This window comes from Pelophylax lessonae, assembly GCF_965119305.1.
Source record: "Pelophylax lessonae genome assembly, chromosome: 12".
In the NCBI taxonomy this organism is placed as follows: Eukaryota; Metazoa; Chordata; class Amphibia; order Anura; family Ranidae; genus Pelophylax; species Pelophylax lessonae.
The window spans coordinates 58,896,686-58,915,945 of record NC_138779.1 but is presented as its reverse complement, the minus strand read 5'-3'; the positions used below and the strand labels follow the sequence as shown (position 1 = coordinate 58,915,945).

The 19,260-nt window shown below is 44.9% G+C and overlaps 1 protein-coding gene across 1 annotated transcript in view; it reads right to left on the bottom strand.

Moving 5' to 3' along the window:
* Positions 1-4,639: 4,639 nt before the first annotated feature.
* The window catches only part of LOC309567701 (F-box only protein 44-like), a 28,446-nt gene continuing 13,825 nt past the window's right edge, over positions 4,640-19,260 (bottom strand). Inside the window, exons 4-6 of the mRNA XM_082273141.1 lie at positions 14,085-14,180; positions 7,347-7,482; positions 4,640-5,738 (exon numbers count right to left, since the gene is read on the bottom strand). Coding sequence (XP_082129267.1) covers positions 5,556-5,738; positions 7,347-7,482; positions 14,085-14,180 — 415 coding nt within the window. The 3' untranslated portion in view covers positions 4,640-5,555. The remainder of the gene's footprint in view (positions 5,739-7,346; positions 7,483-14,084; positions 14,181-19,260) is intronic.

Below are 19,260 nucleotides of genomic sequence, written 5' to 3'. Positions count from 1 at the left end.
GTCATGTGACTCGTTAGTGTTACAAGGTCTCAGGTGTGAATGGGGAGCAGGTGTGTTCAATTTGGTGTTATTGCTCTCACTCTTTCATACTGGTCACTGGAAGTTCAACATGGCACCTCATGGAAAATAACTCTCTGAAGATCTGAAAAAAAGAATGGTTGCTCTACATAAAGAAGGCCTAGGCTATATGAAGATTGCCAAGATGCTGAAACTGAGCTGCAGCAAGTTGACCAAGACCGTACAGTGGTTTACCAAGACAGGTTCCGCTCAGAACAGGCCTTCCCATGGTCAAACAAAGAAGTTGAGAGCACATGCTCAGCGTCATATCCAGAGGTTACCTTTATAAAATAGATGTATGAGTGCTGCCAGCATTGCTGCAGAGGTTGAAGGGGTGGGGGGTCAGCCTGACAGTGCTTAGACCATACGCCACACACTGCATCAAATTGGGGTGCATGACTGTCATCCCAGAAGGAAGCCTTTTCTAAAGGTGATGCACAAGAAAGCCCGCAAACAGTTTGCTGGAGACAACAGACGAAGAACCTGGATTACTGGAACCATGTCCTGTGGTCTGATGAGATCAAGATAAACGTATTTGGTTCAGATGGTGTCAAGTGTGTGTGGCAGCAACCAGGTGAGGAGTACAAAGACAAGTGTGCCTTGCCTACAGTCAAGCACGGTGGTGGGAGTGTCATGGTCTGCTACCGACACTGGGGAGCTACAGTTCATTGTACATCATAACACATCTCCAAGATGACCACTGCCTTGCTAAAGAAGCTGAGAGTAAAGGCGATGGACTGGCCAAGCATTTCTCCAGTCCTAAACCCTATTGAGCATCTGTGGGGCATCCTCAAACAGAAGGTGGAGGAGCACAAGGTCTCTAGCATCCAACAGCCCTGTGATGTCAACATGGAGGGGTAGAAGAGGACTCCAATGGCAACCTGTGAAGCTCTGGTGAACTCCATGCCCAAGAGGGTTAAGGCAGTGCTGGAAAATAATGGTGGTCACACAAAATATTGACACTTTGGGCCCAATTTGGACATTGCCACTTAGGGGTGTTGCCAGCGGTTTAGACATTAATGGCTGTGAGTTATTTTGAGGGCACAGCAAATTTACACTGTTATACAAGCTGTACACACACTACTTTACATTGTAGCAAAATGTCATTTCTTCAGTGTGGTCGTATGAAAAGATAGAATAAAATATTTATATTTAAGTGTACCCACTTTTGTGAGATACTGTGTGTGTGTGTGTATGTGTGTATATATATATATATATATATATATATATACACACACACACACACACACACACATACACATACACACACACTTTTTTTTTTATTTAAAAAAAATATATATTTTTATATAAAATCTGCATATCTAAAAAGTCTCTACGATACCTATTCCAAACACAGTATAGGAATATAAGAATAGAAATACATAAGATATACAGGGTTTAGAAAAATAAAGTGGTCTAAATTTTCCACCTTAGTTAAATTCCTATTCCTATTTCAGTCTTGGCTAAATAAAGAATTAGAAACAGTGGTGAGTGGGAACAGTAATTATTGAAGACTGGAAATATAGACTAATTTATATGGCACATTTATACTTCTCAATACGTATTTACATATTGAGACACCATTAGACACTATTGAAAAATTAGGACATTTAAACAAATGACATAATTAATATATCAAATCCCACCAGAATTATTTGTATTTAGCTCTATTTAATTGTATGAATTTTCTGATGATTGTATTTTTATTTTATAACTTTGCTAAGAGTTGTTGCTATAATATTGGCTGCAAGTTGGCTAAATGAAACAGTGATTTAGCGAAGACCAAAAATATAGACCAGTTTATTAGACAATATTGAAAAAAAGAATTTTAAATGCCAGAAATAATTATTATTTGGCATTTATAAACTACCAACAAATTATGTGTATTTACCTGTATTTAATTGCACTGAAATTCTTATGATATGATTTTATTTTATACTGCTTTAAGTTATTGCTATAACGTTGGCTGTAAATTGCCTAAATGAAGTATTAAAAATAGAAACAATAGATTAGCTAAGACTGAAAATACAGACCAATTTAAAAGGCAACATTGAAAAATAAGGAATTTTAAATGACAGAATGAATTATTATTTAGCATTTATGAAATCCCAACAAATTATTTGTCATTAATTGTATTGATTTTATAATGATTTAATTTTTATTTTATAACATTGCTTGCATTTTTCATAACCTTGGTTGTAAGTTGAAATAGGAACTTAGTAAATGAGCTAAGACTGAGAATATAAACAATTATATGGCATAGTTATACTTCTTTAAACATATGTACAAATCGCAACACCATTAGTCAACAAAGAAAAATAAGCAATTTTGAATAACAGGCATGATTATTATTTATCATTCATGAAACCCACCATAATGATTAGCTGTATTTAATTGTATTGATATTCAAAACAATTTATTGTTTTTTTAGAGTTATTATATCCTTGGCTGTAAGTTCTAAATGTAGGAAATGTAAGACTCATTGCTTGTAAAAGCAATAGTTCATTAAAACTAAACCGGGTGGATAAAAAATAAAAAAAAAAAAAAGATGATTTTCTTTTTTTTTTTTTAACTAAAAAAAAACAGATTTTTTTTTTTAAAACAGATTTCTTTCTATTAAAATCAGATTTTGTTGATTTATATCAAATGTATTTTATAAAAAAAATATTTTGGAGTAAAAATCTATCTAAAAATAGTTTTCTATTTAGGATACATTAAAATATAGTTTATTCTGAAATGGAGCTTAGTTATGTAGCATAAGGCTGTATATCCTGCAATATTTACATTTTTGGTAAACTCATTCAATTAATCCAAGCTCTGCAAGCTGAAATCACATGCACTGCATTGATGCATTCACACAATTTCACACCAACTACCAGTAAGAATGAATCCTTACATTTAAAGAGCACCTGTCATTTCAGAACCATCATGGCAGCGCCTGTTAGCGGGCATCCACTCACCTGCTGCCACCATGTCCCTCACCTCGTTGTGTCACTGCTGCATCACCAGCCGTCCCATTAAAGTGAATGGGACTGTCAGTAAGTCAACAGCGGGTCAGAGGAGGAGCCACTGTGAGCTAAAGATGACAGTTGCTTTTTAAAAATTATGATTTAAGTCAAGTTGATTAAAATCAAGCCTTTTTACTAGTAATTTAAATCATGATTTAAATCGTGATTTAAATGGACTTGATTTAAATCAAATCCACCTTGTAACTCAATACACACTGAAGCATCTACAGGTGATATGAAATGCATAGCATGGGGTCTAATTGTTTGGCTGATAGAAGGTCAAAGTTCCCAAATGTGTTCCTATCACTATGATGGAGAGGAGGAGGGATACTTGCTACTCCGATGATGTGAGGAGAAAGCTGCAGTTCAGAAAGGTTAGGCGCTTTATCCACACAGTCCTGGGACTGATCACTGCCCCAGCCTGTTAGCAGAAATTATAGATGGCCAGTTGGCCACTTGCAGTAAGAGGGAGACATGAACATACAGTAAGTCACTCGGTATGCATGCTCCACATGTTTTTATATGCGGGAATTACTATTTTGTGTTTGGGGTTAATTCAAAATTCTACAGTATGCTAGTGTACTTTGCGTTCTCTGTTCAGTTGTTTTGCTTCTCCATTACGGTCTAGTAGTAGGCTGGGGAAGGGACATGACCTATAGGGGGCTCTTTCACATGGGCAGCCAGGGGGCAGTACATGAGTAGAGTGGTTTTACCACTCCCCAGCCATCCACCTACATTTTACCAATACAGCCGTATATATGTGGATGTTCTGTTTTATAGCGACTGCAATTTCAAGCCAGCCTGGAGAGTTTGACAGGTAGCACTGATTGTCCAACTCGCCCATTGAGGTTAATGTGTTGCATGCTGCAACTGTGAGCCAAATGCTAAAATCCCCCTTGCAATTAAAAAAAATCAGACATTTAAAGGCAGCAGGATCACCTTCTGAATGCATGCCAGCCACTGCCATGCCGCCCTTTGAAAAATGATCCACCATGGATAGGGAATGACAGAGTTATACTTGGGATTCAAGGATAATGACATTGGCATGTGAGGTCCTATAGTAATGACACACTGACGCTTGGAGTCCCAGAGCTTTGACACAATGACACTTGGGGGGAGCGTTCATTACTAAAACTGGTGCAGCCCTGCATAGAAACCAATCAGTTTCCAGGTTGTATTGTCAAAGCCTAATTGAACAAGATGAAGTTAGAAGATGATTGGCTACCATGCACAGCTGCACCAGATTCAGAGTGCTCCAGTTTCAGAGAATCTACTCCTATGAGTTACAGGATAATCAAACACTGATGCTTGTGATCCCAAAGCAATGATCCGGTGACGATTTGGGTCTCAGAGCAATGACACATTGAAACTTGGGGTTCCAGAGCAATGAGACAGTGATGCATGGGGTTCCAGAGCTATGACACATTAATACTTGGGGTTCCAGAGCTATAACACAGCGATGCTTGGGGTTCCAGAGCTATGACATAGTGATGCTTGGGGTTCCAGAGCTATGACACAGTGATGATTGGGGTTCCAGAGCTATTACACAGTGATGCTTGGGGTTCCAGAGCTATGACAGTGATGCCTGGGGTTCCAGAGCTATGACACAGTGATGCTTGGGGTTCCAGAGCTATGACCTAGTGATGCCTGGGGTTCTAGAGCTATAACACAGTAATGCTTGGGGTTCCAGAGTTATGACACAGTGATGCTTGGGGTCCCAGAGCAATGACACAGTAATGCTTGGGGTTCCAGAGCAATAACATAGTGATGCTTGGGGATCCAGAGCAATGGAAAAGCGGTATTCCAGGTTGTGAGAAACAACAGAATGACAGTTTTAGTTCCAGAGTAATAGTAGAATCACACTTGAGATTTGCAAAGGCCAGGCAATATTTATAGTTCTATGAAATTACATTTGGGATTCCAGAACAATGACAGAATTACTCTTAGGGCTCCAAGGCAATGACATGATGATACTTCAGTTTTAGAGCAAAGGCACAGTGATGCTTGGGGTTCCAGATCAATGGTATGGTGATGCTTGGGGTTCCAGATCAATGGCATGGTGATGCTTGGGGTTCCAGATCAATGGCATGGTGATGCTTTGGGTTCCAGATCAATGGCATGGTGATGCTTGAGGTTGTAGAACAATGACACAGTGACGCTGGGGGTTCCATATAAATGGCATGGTGATGCTTGGGGTTCCAGATCAATGGCATGGTGATGCTTGGGGTTCCAGATAAATGGCATGGTGATGCTTGGGATTGTAGAGCAACGACACAGTGATGCTTAAGATTCCAGAACAAAGACATGGTGATGCTTTGAGTTCCAGAGCAATGGCAATCCAACACTGTAGGATGTGAAAATTGACAGAATGATACTTAGTTTTTTTTTTATCAAGGTCAAAGAAATATGCAGGGTCCCAGTTTTAAGTTGGTGAAGCTCTAGAGCTCACAGGTTTACTGTAATCTCCAACACACAGAGATGACATCATCATTAACAGATTTCGTGTGTCAAACACCTGTTCTCATATTCAGTAAGATCTTCCGGTTCTATGGTGACACTGCTGTTGGTGACTCGAACTCCGTACCAGCCGGCCCAGAACTGTGTGTCCTGCCCACCGTGCTGGAAATATATATAGCGTACTCCTGGCCCGTAGCATCTAAACCTACATGTCATCTTATAAAAGAACAGAAAGAAATACTGAATAAAGAATGAAATGAAAAGGTAAAATGAAAGCATTTATCTTTAGTGATCGCACATTATAAACACATTATACAATAGCTAAAATGCCCTTCTGAATGTCCCTTTCACATTTCACTTGCTGTCTGTTACAAATGACTGTATATCATATACAGATATGCAAATCCCTCTCTGTATGTCAGAAATGACAGTCAGAGCCTTTGAGAAAGTCCATCGGGCTCTATGCGTGAGGTGGGCCGTGATGTATGTAACCACGCTGGACTAGGTGGAGCTGTGCCGCTTATAACGCTGCAAAGCGCATATAGACCTCCTTTAATTAGTGAGTTTCAGTCAAGCAGGTGAGAAGACACCCATAGGTGGGGTGAAGGGCACTGTGGTGATCAGAGGCAATTACTGAAGAGTTTCTGGTGTATGGGACTGCACCCCTTTTTTTCACGGACATTGAATCATTTATTGATGGACTGTATATATATATTTAAAATAAAAGATGGATTCACGTAAATTTATTTTATATATATATATATATATATATATATATATATATATATATATATATATAGATGATTTTCACACTGTTTTCAGATATTTATATATGCACTATAATTTGAATGCACTTAATTGAAGGAGAGCACTGCACTTTTTTGTGACTACAGTATATACTCGAGTATAAGTCGACTCGAATATAAGTCGAGGCACCAAATTTTACCACAAAAAAGTGGGAAAACATATTGACTTGAGTATAAGCCTAGAGTGGGAAATGAGGCAGCTACTGGACCCAACTGGACAACCACGAGACACAAAACAGGGGCTGCGGGCATGGTACAGGAGATGCAGGGCTGTGGGCATGGTACAGGAGATGGTACAGGAGAGGGTACAGGAGATGGCAAGGGCATGGTACAGGAGATGGTACAGGCATGGTACAAATGATGATGCAGGCATGGCACAGGTGATGGTACAGGCATGGAATAGGAGATACAGTGCTGCGGGCATGGTACAGGAGAATGTCCTGTACCATGCCCGCAGCACTGCATGAAGAAATGCAGGGGCTGCGGAGGAGTCTCACTTACCTGTCGGTGAGGCACCTTACATTTAAATATGGAGCCGCCCGGTGCCAACACGTCACCGCGCATGCACCGCCAATACTCGGAAAGCCCGTACACGTTCGGCTATTCCTGGGCAGATGGCGCATGCGCTGTGAAGTGTTGGCCCCGGGCGGCGCCGTTTTTAAAAGGTAAGTGAGACCGTGACTCGAGTATAAGCCGAGGGGGGCTTTTTCAGCATAAAAAAGCTTATACTCAAGTATATACGGTATATAGATTTATTGCATTTTGTACAGGGGGGGTTGCATAGTGGTTCTAGCTGCTTCCTATAGTGTATAGAGTTGAGTAATAGGTGATTTATACATAGGGATAGCGCAGAATTTTTTTTCACATTTAGTCAGATTTAATTCTGCAGGAATGCTGCGATAAATCTACTACAAGGATAAGCCACCTAGGTATTGTATTGCTGCCCATCAGCCTGAGGCTGCATTAACTGGCAGTATAGAATCTCATGGCTTTATAAGAAGTTGTAGCTTTGTCATACCTGCCGCCAACAGGCGTCGCTCCACTGCTCTATGAACACTTTTTCTGGGGCAAATTCCCGTATGGGCGTCTTCTTTTTAGAAAGTAGTCGAACCACCAACTCATATTGACAGCCGCAATCCTTCCTTGCTGCATACCTAGGGAGGGAGGGAGGGAGAGGTTACTGAATGTTAACATGAAGCTTCTCCTCTGTAAACACACAACAGTCTCCAGTTATATAATGTGACTTTTTGGATTTGGCAGGAAAGCTGCATTTGGATGGTTGCAGAGAGTGAAGTAAACTGCAAATCAGACGCAAATTACAAATAAAGAGTACATAAATGTTCTTAAAAATTCCATCACAATGCACGCAGGATCTAATCAGTGTTCCAAAAGATTGGGAGGGATCACCAATGTTTGAACACTGATTATATATTGTAGAGATTGCATAGGCGTAAACAAGTCCGTTATAGCAATGGTACTACATATGTTGTAGAGTAGACTATACAACTCTTCAGGCAGAGTAGGGGTTGGCAACTCGTCAATCATTACCAATCGTTAGCAGGTGAGTGGTAGATCGTGCCCTCAGCTTGCTGACCCGCTGTCCACAGAGCATCAAACACAATGCAATCCTATATATAGTCAGTGGGACTTTTTCTGTAAATGCTGCTGAGCTTGTACCAGCCACAGACAGAGCAGGCGGCTTCATCAGTCGATATCTCCTCTGTAGTTCTGGCAGCAGTCCCAGGTGGAGTCACAACTGTACTCCGCCTTTTATCTCTGCTATTAGGATCTGGAGAGGCGCTAGCAGCAGATAGTAGCCCACAGTAGGGGACAATTAGTCCCCAGTGGGTTCCTGCCAGCATGAAAAAATTGGATTTTTGTACCTACCATAAAATCTATTTCTCCGAGTTAATTGACGGACACAGCGCTCCATAAATCATAAATACTGAGTTATTTTGCCTCCTCCAGGAGTAGGACTAGGCAGAACAAATAACACCTGGCTACGCCCATGGGCCGTCCTCAGCTTGGTATATAACCCCCCTCTCTGCTCTAGGTAATCAGTTTAGTAGCAAGCAGTATTAGAAGTATCAGAATTCCATAGAGGGGTGGGTGCTGTGTCCGTCAATTAACTCAGAGAAATGGATTTTACAGTAAGTACAAAAAATCCCATTTTCTCTTTCGTTCATCGACGAACACAGCTCTCCATAAATCATAACTACTGGGACGTCCAAAAGCAGCGCCAAAAGCAAAATGAGGGGTGGGGAAAATAACCCAAGGCTAAATATACAGTAAGTGCCCTTAACCAGGACACAGGAGCCTCAACCGGGTCACAGGAGCCCCGTCTGAAAAAATAAAAGTTTAAAGAAAAACAACCCTCAAGAGGGAACAGCCCCTCTTAAACAGCAGTGTGCTTTGTGGCCAAAAGAAGCATTCACAGATGCCAAAGTATCTACCTTATAGAATTTTGTGAAGGTATGCACCGACGACCAAGTGGCAATATATCTGCGAGAGCGCGTAGGGGGGTCCTTGTCCCACAAGTAGGTCTTCATAGGGCGTCCGATCTCTCACAAATAAGGAAGGGGGGCCCAGTTCTCGCAAGAAATGTAGGAGCTGTAAAGCCTGCCAATGGGAAAGCGAGAAGCGGCCACCAGACGTCATCAAGTGGGTTAGGGATGGCCAGGCTTCGGCATCAGGAAAATGGGAGGCCTGGAAGAAACCATCTTCCAGTAATTCCTGGAACCTGTTCCTCTCATAGCCAGGAGGGAAAGATGGATTGCCCAGGATCGGAAACAGCGGGGAGTGTAAAGTCAGATAGACCTCTGCCAAGGCTGACCAATGGATGGTCCAATAAGGGGGTGTAGTTTCACAGAGTGGGAGAGAGCTCCATGACACCAAAGGGCTCCAGGAAGGTAGATCGGATATAGGGACAGCTCCATAGTTGACCAAAGCTTCAAGTGGGCGTGTCTGTACCAGTCCACCTACCGGTTTAGATGTGTGGCCTGATAATAGCGCCTGGAGTCCGGCACTGCCACACCACCATGGGCCTTAGGCAATGTAAGGGTACGTTTGGGCAGTCTAGGCCGTTTCCCGCCCAGATAAACTTAGTAAATACCGAATCAACTTTCTTGAAAAAAGTTGCCGGAATGAAGACTGGCAGCATTTGGAACAAGTAAAGGAGTTTTGGTAAAATGGACATTTTCAGAATGTTACAGCGTCCAAACCAAGAATGCAGACCCGTCGCCAATTTGTCAAGTAACTCCTGTATGGAACACAGAAGGGGAGGGAAGTTCAGCCTGAACACGTCAATCAGATTCGGGGGAAGAAGCATGCCCAAGTATTTCAGGCCAGCCCTTTTCTTGGTGCGCCTGTAACCACAAAAAGCAAGTTTGACCTCCGAAAGGATCCAGTAGCTGCCAGATACACCCGAATCGCACGAACCACATCCAAGGTATGCAAAGCAAATTCCTTAGGATGAGCCGGCTTGGGACACAAAAAAGGCAACACAATATCCTCATTCAAATGGAAGTCAGGGACAACTTTGGGCAGGAATGATGGACAGGGACGAAGAACCACTTCATCCCTATGGACCACCAAAAAGGGACTGCAACAGGATAATGCTGCCAATTACGCTACCCTGCGGGCCGAGGTAATAGCCACTAAGAATGTCACCTTTTGGGATAACGCAGACAAGGGAATCTCCAGAATATTCTCAAATGGAGGTTTCTCAGAACCAAAAACACTAAATTTAAATCCCATGGCGGCAAAAGAGACCATATAGGTAGAGCCACATGTAAAGAGTGCTTGGCTAGGGGTCACTGAAAGAAGACTGCCAAGGCGGACACCTGGCCCTTGATGGTACTCAAGGCCAACTTCTGAACAACGCCCCATTAAAAAAAGGTTAAGATCCGAGCCACAGAAAAGGATCGAGGATGAGCGCCAATTGACTCACACCAAGAAATGTACGCTTTCCACGTACGATGGTATATCTTGCTGGAAGGGGACTTCCTCGCCTTCACCATAGGGATCACTGATCCAGACAAACCTCTATACCTCAGTACTTGACTTTCACTAGCTAAGCCATTAAAACCAGCGACTGTAAAGCAGGATGGTAGATTAGCTCTTGGGACAACTTGTCTTCTCTGAGAGGAAGCCCCCAAGGGACGTTTACAGCCATCAGGATGATTGGAGGATCTTCGCTCTTAATTCCTCACAGGAACTGCGGAAGAATCCTGAGCTGAGGACGATACTGGTCTTACAGTGGCCCTTGAATGCCTGCGGCATCTGCCAGAGGAACCCATGATCTCGCCACGAACTTTGGTATCCTCCTGTGGAGCCGAACCTGCTAAAAGGAGCTGCATGTAGGATTGTGCAAACAGAAATGTCTTGAAGGTGGACACCACCAGACTTGTATACAAATCGGGAGAGAGAACTATCTGTGTGACAGCAGCCGGTGAATCACGGCCTGTGGTTCCTGAAATTTGTCCAGAGGAAGGACCACCCTAGTCAGAATTAAAATCAGGCCTAGGTATTTCAATTCCCTGGACAAGGATTGGGGGAACCTTAGGTAGTTCGGACATTACCTGAACCTTTGCAGGAATTAAATCCACACAAGGAGACTTGGTACCTAAAAAGAACAAACTTTCCCCCTTTCTGGGTACCCCCAAAAGAAACATTTCGCGGATCTCCTTGATGCTTACAAAAGAAGTCCAGGGGGCCGGAAACCAGCGAAGATGTCCCCCCACCCCAATAATGGGTGAGGACAGACCTTCATGCTGAAGTGGTCTGGTCTGCGGGTCTGGAGAAGCTAGCTCTAGGCTTACCAGACCAAGGTTGCTTGGAACCTTCCGGGGATGATTTGAAAAATCTATTTCCCTTAGTCTCAGTCTCAGAACATTTTCTATGGGCCGAGAAGGAGGGCCCCCATCTGCTACGAGGCTCCTTCTCTTTTCTGGATTGTGGCAGGAAGGTACTCTCCCCCCTCGTGATACCCTTAATGATGTCATCCAGGGTAGCCCCAAACAGGCGATCACCTTGAAACAGTAGCTCAATGAGAGCTTTCTTGGAGGCTTGGTCTGTGGACCAACTCTTAAGCTACAGCACGCGCCTAATGACCACCGCTGAAACAGAAAGCTTGGACAGAACAGGAGCTGTATCCAAAGCTGCATCACAAAAAAACTGAAGCCCATGGACCAACTGGTCTGCTAAATCAACATAAGTGATGAAGACCTGCTCACCCCCCCAGGCCCTGGCACAAAAGCTTGGCCCATTCAGTTAGGGTCTGAGACACCAGTGCTGAGGCAGAGACTGGCTGCAATGCCGAACCAGCCATAGTAAACATGCTGCATGCCACAGCCTCGGCTTTTCTGTCAGCCATGTCTTTAAAGGACGTGGGATTCCTCTACTGGGATAATGGGTGCTTTATTCAGCCTGAAAACAGAAGGGTCCACCACTGGTGAATTAGTCCACTTTTTTAAAAGTGACTCCTCAAAAGGGTAATGTTCAGCAAAACATTTGGGAACCACAAAGAATACTTTTGGTTGTTACCATTCCTTACAGGAAACCTGTCAAAATAAGGCACATAAGGAAACACCTTTGGAGTACAAGGATCAGGAGGTGTGATATTAAGCCCCCTGGACGGGCCACGTCCACGGCAGCATCAGGCTCAGAATCAGATGAGACAGACTGAACAGGGGAAGGCGGAGGATGCTTCCTCCTGGGCCTTTGCCCACATGCCACTTCCACCCGGGACATTAAGTACTGCAGTACCGCCGTCAGCGCAACCATGGGAAGCTAGGGTTCCGAGGAACCTGCCACCTCCATGAGGGGGGTCAGTGGGGGAGATGTGACCCTATGGCTCCATAAGGGAAGAAAGACCTTGCAGTACAAAAATGTACAAAAATGACCTTCTGGCACCACTAAAGGATCCCCTTAAGGCTCAGGGTACCTATCAGCAGAGAAAGAGATAACAGGGACCCCCAAGGACTCACCCTACCGACCAGAGGAGCGCCGAGAATTCGAACCCAGCATCATCATGGACGCCATCCCTGTTCATATATCCTGGTAACAGAAAGAGGCAAATGCACAGAGATGTGTGCAGGAGAAGCGGAGATGGAGTATTACACAACAGGCTCCTTAAGTCTATAAGTAGCATTGGCTTGGTGGTCATGTTGCCCTAAATCATGGCCTATGTTGCCTTTTGAGAAGTCCAGCCCTGGTGATATACTGTAATTCAATATCATAAATAGGAAAGGGTTGGGATTTTAGATGACACATATGACACAGCTGGTAAGAATGATATACAGCACCCATTTTTTTGTTGCATAGAAATATGTAAGAACATGACATGTTGCAAGCTATTAAAAGACTAAAAATATATGAGCTGACATGTAGTCCCCAAGTCCAGGTTATAAAAGTCGGCATGGGGGATCGGGTGGACGTTTCCTCTGCACATCGGCGCCACGCCTCGTAACGTTGCATGACGTCATTCATGGGGTGCCACTATGCCGGCTGCGTTGTTCCATCAACAGCGTGCTCTAGGTATCTCTCTCTGCCACTGGCATCCACCGCCCGATGGGAGATCTTTTTAGTACACTAGCATGACGATGGGGGGCACATTGTTTGGCGACTTAGTGGTATGTATACAGCGCACATGTTTGGAGTTTTGGGTTTGGTTTTGGCACCTCTTATTTGTGGGAATTTTTATAGACTTTAGTTGGATCTTTTTTGTTTTTACCCAGGTCCCTCAGTGTGTCTGCCTTGGCCCCTTCTTCTCCTCTCTCTTGTCTCCTTCTTAGTGTTTTTTCCTGGCTTTTCTTCTACTTCATTGCTTGGTGCATACTTTGGGGTTTACTTTCTTGCTGGTTTTGCCTCACCACTGTGCACAACCCACCTTCCTGGTTTTTGGTTTTGTGGTACTTGTATACTCTTTATTCACATTCCTTCCATATCCAGTATTGGACTCTTTATTCCTAGATATTATGTTGTTATGCAAGCAGCACTATATATTCTATTAAAGTATACATTATTTACACATTTTTTTAATAGGAATCATTCCACCCTGCTGCACATATCATTATCTACCTTACAACTTCAGGCCCATTTACTCCTGGGTGTGCTGTGTGCTTTGCCTTGATCGCCCGGCTTGCGCTCCCTCAGCTCCTGGGATGGATACTTATGGTCACATCCAACTTCCAACAACATATTTTCAAAACCAGAGCTGTATTGTAAATTGTTTGGGGATGTGGTTGTCTTTTTTTTCCCTTCCCCTCCCCCTTTTTCATTTATTAGATAACATAGGCATCTCTCTATATACATATATATTTTTTGCAGATATGCATCACACGCCTGCTCCTGAGGAAGTGGAAAATTGGTCCATGAAACACGTTGAGCCTGTTTGATGTAGCAATCATACTACTAAACGTTTTACAAACCTTACTACTCTATAGAATTGTGCTATGTTGGTTTTTTATAACCTGGACTTGGGGACTACATACAGTATCAGCTCATATATTTTCAGTCTTTTCATAGCTTGCAACATGTCGTGCTCTTACACATTTCTATGCAACAATAAATGTGGTACTGTATATCATTCTTACCAGCTGTGTCATATGTCTCATGAAAAGTCCCAACCCTTTCCAATGTATAATTCTTTAGGGATGGAGGCGCATGGCATGTATGGCCTTAGGCCTCATTTAAAGTTCCACATTCCCCCCTTCTATACATTGTAATTCAATATCAGGGAATACATTTTTTTTACCAGTCTCTGATGACAATGTCCGGTTGAAAAGTGTCCATAAATTTGCCGCTGTACCCCATTTTCTTCAGGTCAATCAGCTGAGATTTCTTGCAAGTCCTGGAAAGATCAAAATGTTCAATAAATTTTGGCAGGCTCTTCGGCAGCTCTTAGGGTGTCCTGAACTCTGACATAGACGAATGTCTCCTCCATCCAGTATCCATAGGTGTGCGCAGCCTATTGCATTAGGGTGTGCACCCCAAAGTTTAAATACACATGCATGTGTTTGCCTACATGTATATGGCCCCGGTACATTACTCTCCCTGCTGGAAAGTGAAATAGAAGTGTGTGGCACTTCTCTTATGGCAGAGCAGGTCAGGGGGAGATCTTTCCCATCTCCTCACTAGCAAACAGAGCGATAATGCTAATGTGCCCTAGGTGATTAGGGTGTGCCCAGGCACACCCGGCACACCCTGTGCGCACGCCTATGCCAGTATCCATACTATGGAGATTTCCCCATATGTACTTCCCGTTTTGTCTGACCACTGTCACCTTGACAGGAGGTAAGGAAGAATAACGGAGATACAGATATAAAAAAAAAAAAAATCCTGACAGGGATTCTAACCTTTCCCCACTCCATACAACTGCTTTAAAGTGGGAATTTCTCAATCAACACCTCTCTCAATCATTATGCTGCTAACATTAGTAAATTGATAGAAAAGTATATCATATTTACTTGTGTTAAACTTTTTTTTTATTTTTTCAGTTACTTCCTGGTTTCCAGGCCTGGCAAATGATGTCATACATTCCAGGAGTCTTCAGAAGGGGAGGAAAGGAGGAGGTGTTTTCTCAGCTAAGCATACCCTCCTGGCTGCATGCCTGTGTTCTAAAATTTTGTCTGACCCATGAAAATTCCGGACCTCGTCACTTCCGGCTGGTGCGAGCCCCTGTGCGCATGCGCACAAGACATTTTCAAGGTCCGATGAAATTCTAAGACTTAGCGAACAGCTAATTGAGAGGAGGAGGGGCTGAGGTGGGATGCACACACAGCCGTGGTCAAATTGCTGTCACGGGCGAACCAAAGGTGCTGGAGACCCCAAAATGGTATCGCAGGTAGCCAAGACGCTCCCCTACAGCTGATAAAAATGTGGGGTCTCGGGGATGAAAGGGCGCGGAGCAGTGACCCAGAGGTCATACATTAATGCTTACATTACTGCCTAAGCTTAACTAGTCCTAATTAACAGTGGCGTAGTGTGGGGGGTGCTGGGGGGGCCAGCCGCACCGGGCGCAAAAAATCCGGGGGAGGGCGCATCCCGCGTCCCCGCCAGTGTCACTACGCGGCCGATTTAGGGTTTTTATTAATGGAACACCGGCCGACCATGCTCCGGAGACGACTTAAATTTAAAAAGGCGCCGCCCGGCACCAACATGTCACAGCGCTTGCGCCGCCACCGCTGGGGAAAGGCCGTACATGTTCAGCTATTCCTGGGAATAGCCGAACGTATACGTGCTTTCGCGAGCGGCGGCGCATGCGCAATGACGTGTTGCTGTTGGGCGGCGGCATTTTTAAATCTATGGCGCTCAGGAACAAGTAAGTGTGAGACTCCTCCACAGCCGCACTACCTTCCATTATGCGGGGCTGCGGGCATACTACAAGAAATGCAGTGCTGCAGAAATGGTACACCTGTGCCATCTCCGCAGCACTGCATCTCCTGTAGTATGCCCACAGCCCTGCATTACCCTCTACAGTACCCGCAGCCCTGCATTCTCCTGTAAAATGCCTGCAGCCCTGCATTCTCCTGTAAAATGCCTGCAGCCCTGCATTCTCCTGTAAAATGCCCGCAGCCCTGCATTCTCCTGTAAAATGCTCGTAGCCCTGCATTCTCTTGCACCATACCCGCAGCCCTGCATTCTTCTGCACCATGCCCACAGCCCTGCATTCTCCTGTACAATGCCCACAGCCCTGCATTCTCCTGTAAAATGCCCGCAGCCCTGCATTCTCCTGTACTATGCCCGCAGCCCTGCATTCTCCTGTACAATGCCCACAGCCCTGCATTCTCCTGTAACATGCCCGCAGCCCTGCATTCTCCTGTACAATGCCCACAGCCCTGCATTCTCCTGTACCATGCCCGCAGCCCTGCATTCTCCTGTACAATGCCCGCAGCCCTGCATTTTCCTGTACAATGCCCACAGCCCTGCATTCTCCTGTACCATGCCCGCAGCCCTACATTCTCCTGTACCGTGCCGCAGCCCTGCATTCTCCTGTACAATGCCTGCAGCCCTGCATTCTCCTGTACAATGCCCGCAGCCCTGCATTCTCCTGTACCATGCCCACAGCCCTGCATCCTCCTGTACCATGTCCGCAGCCCTGCATTCTCCTGTACCATGTCCACAGCCCTGCATTCTCTTGTACTATGCATTCTCCTGTACCATGCCCGCAGGGGGGGTCAGTGTAGGGGGGTCAGTGTAGGGGGGGTCAGTGTAGGGGGGGGTCAGTGTAGGTGTCAATGAAGGGGTCAGTATAGGTGTCAGTGAAAGGGGGGGGGGGTCAGTGTGGTTGTCAATGGGGGGGTAGTAAAGGGGTCATTGTAGGTGTCAATGTGGGGGGGGGGTCAGTGTAGAGGGGTAAGTGTCAGTGTAGGGGGAATCAGTGTAGGGGGGGTCAATGAAGGAGGGGCAGGGAAGGTGTCGGTGTAGGGGTAAGTGTAGGTGTCAGTGAAGGGGGGGTCAGTGAAGGAGGGGCAGGGAAGAAGGGTCAGTAAAGTAGGGCCAGTGTATGTGTCACTGTAGGGGGGTCAGTGAAGGTGTCAGTGAAGAGGTCAGTGTAGGTGTCAGTGAAGGGGTCAGTGTAGCGGGTTCAGTCTAGGGGGGTGTAATGTTCCGGTACCTTTGGTACCCTAAATTACTCTTTTCACAAGTGTATGCGCCCCACCATTCTCTTTTGGAAAGGTGCGCATACACCTTTAAGACTGAAGCTGTCATCACTCAGCGCCGGACTAGATGGCTATTTAAAGCGCCGGTTCTCACTCACATGTGTTCGTTCAAACACCCTTACCTGGATGCTAACTTGGCTTGAAGCTTTCGTGCTTGCAAGCATACCTCGCTGACGGAACCTCGCTGCGCTGATCCCTGCATCCCGCTTCCGGATCATCCGCTCCTCCTGAACCAACCTTCGGCTGTATTGCTATTAGTGCTAAGTACCCCGCAGGGGAACCCTCTATAAACTTATACTAAGCTTACACTATCTAGCTCTGCATAGTAAAGACTATTTATCACATCTGCATATCTAGATTGCTAGCTCTTAAGACTACTGCTACTTATTCCTGCACTGGGTTGATCTCTCTTGTATGTCCACCTGCTACTCTGTCATCTGCTACCATACATGATTGCTAAACCTACCTGCATCCATCTGCTACTGTCTTACCTTCAAGTGTCTGTCACCTACCACCTCCACTCAACCTGTTTCTTAAATCTTCATCACTGTGTTACTACATACATAAAGTCACTCTAGGAACCAGCTTGTTGAGTGTGTGTATTTAATAGCTGAGTTAAGACCTTCCACACATGATGAGTCATTGAGGTTGGGAATGGTATCTCAGCATCTCTCTTACATGACTACTGAAGTGGAATATTTCTGCAGCTGAAAATCCACACCATACATGAAACGCAGGAGCGTTACAGGGGGCCAGTCTAGGGGGGGTCAGTGAAGGGGGGGCAGGGAAGAAGGGTCAGTGAAGGGGGGCCAGTTTAGGTGTCACTGTAGGGGGGTCCGTGTAGGTCTCAGTGAAGGGGTCAGTGTGGGGGTGTAAGTACAGGGGTCAGTGAAGGTGTCAGGTAGGTCAGTGTAGGAATCAGGAATGTCAGTGTAGGGGTCAGTGTAGTAATAAGGTAGGTCAGTGTAGTGATCAGGTCGGTTAGTGCAGGAATCTGGTAGGTCAGTGTAGTGGTGAGGTAGGTGTCAGTATAGTAATCAGGTAGGTTAGTGTAGGAATCAGGTAGGTCTCTGTAGTGGTCAGATAGGCCTCTGTAGGTGTCAGTATAGTGATCAGGTAGGTTAGGGCAGGAAACAGGTAGGTCAGTGTAGTGGTCAGGTAGGTCTGTGTAATTGTCAGTATAGTAATTAGGTAGGTCAGTTTAGTGATCAGGTTGGTCAGTGTAGTTGTCAGGTAAGTCTGTGTAGTGGTGAGGTAGGTCAGTGCAGGTGTCAGTAAATGAATCAGGTAGGTTAGTGTAGGAATCAGGTAGGTTTGTGTAGTGGTCAGATAGGTCTTTGTAGGTGTCAGTATAGTGATCAGGTAGGTTAGTGCAGGAAACAGGTAGGTCAGTTTAGTGGTCAGTGTAATTGTCAGTTAGGTTTGTGTAGTGGTCAGGTAGGCCTGTGTAGTGGTTAGGTAGGTCAGTGTAGGTGTCGGTATAGAAATTAGGTAGGTCAGTTTAGTGATCAGGTTAGTTAGTGCAGGAATAAGGTAGGTCAGTGTAGAAATAAGATAGGTCAGTGTAGGTGTCTGTGTAGTGGTCAAGTAGGTTTCCGTAGTGGTCAGGTAGGTCTGTGTAGTTGTCAGGTAGGTCTGTGTAGTGGTCAGTATAGTAATCAGGTAGGTCAGCGTAGGAATAAGGTAGGTCTGTGTAGGTATCAGTATAGTTATCCGGTAGGTCTGTGTAGTGGTCAGCTAGGTCAGTGTAGGTGTCAGTGTAGTGGTCTGTATAGTGGTCTAGTAGATTTGTGTAGGGCGCACAACTTACTTACTTACCTTGCCCCGGGTGCTGACAACCCACGCTTTGCCACTGCTAATTAAACTTGTGCTTTGCGGCTAGGCTGTTACCAGCCTGAGCTCATTTTTCTGGACTATACTGGTTCTCCTAATCTCAGTGTGTTGATTGCTCTGCCTGTTACTGTTGAGGAGGTTCCAGTAATCAGACTGTGAGGGACAATCTCTAATCAAGTTATGAATATTTATCTGAAGCAACCAATCCTTGACCTCTTTGTTTAGAGTTGTTTTAAGGAGATGATGGAAGTTTATAGCACCTTCTCTCTTCACCCCCTGGGTTTTTGCCTCGAGAGGATGTCTGCATTGAATATCTCTCTCCTTGGCCCTTGCCTCAGCCTGGGGGCACTTGCTGAAGGCCAAGGACTTTAGCTACCATGCTGGATGAGATAGCAGAAGAGAGCTGGACTAAAGGGTGGCTGTCTTGAAGGAGCA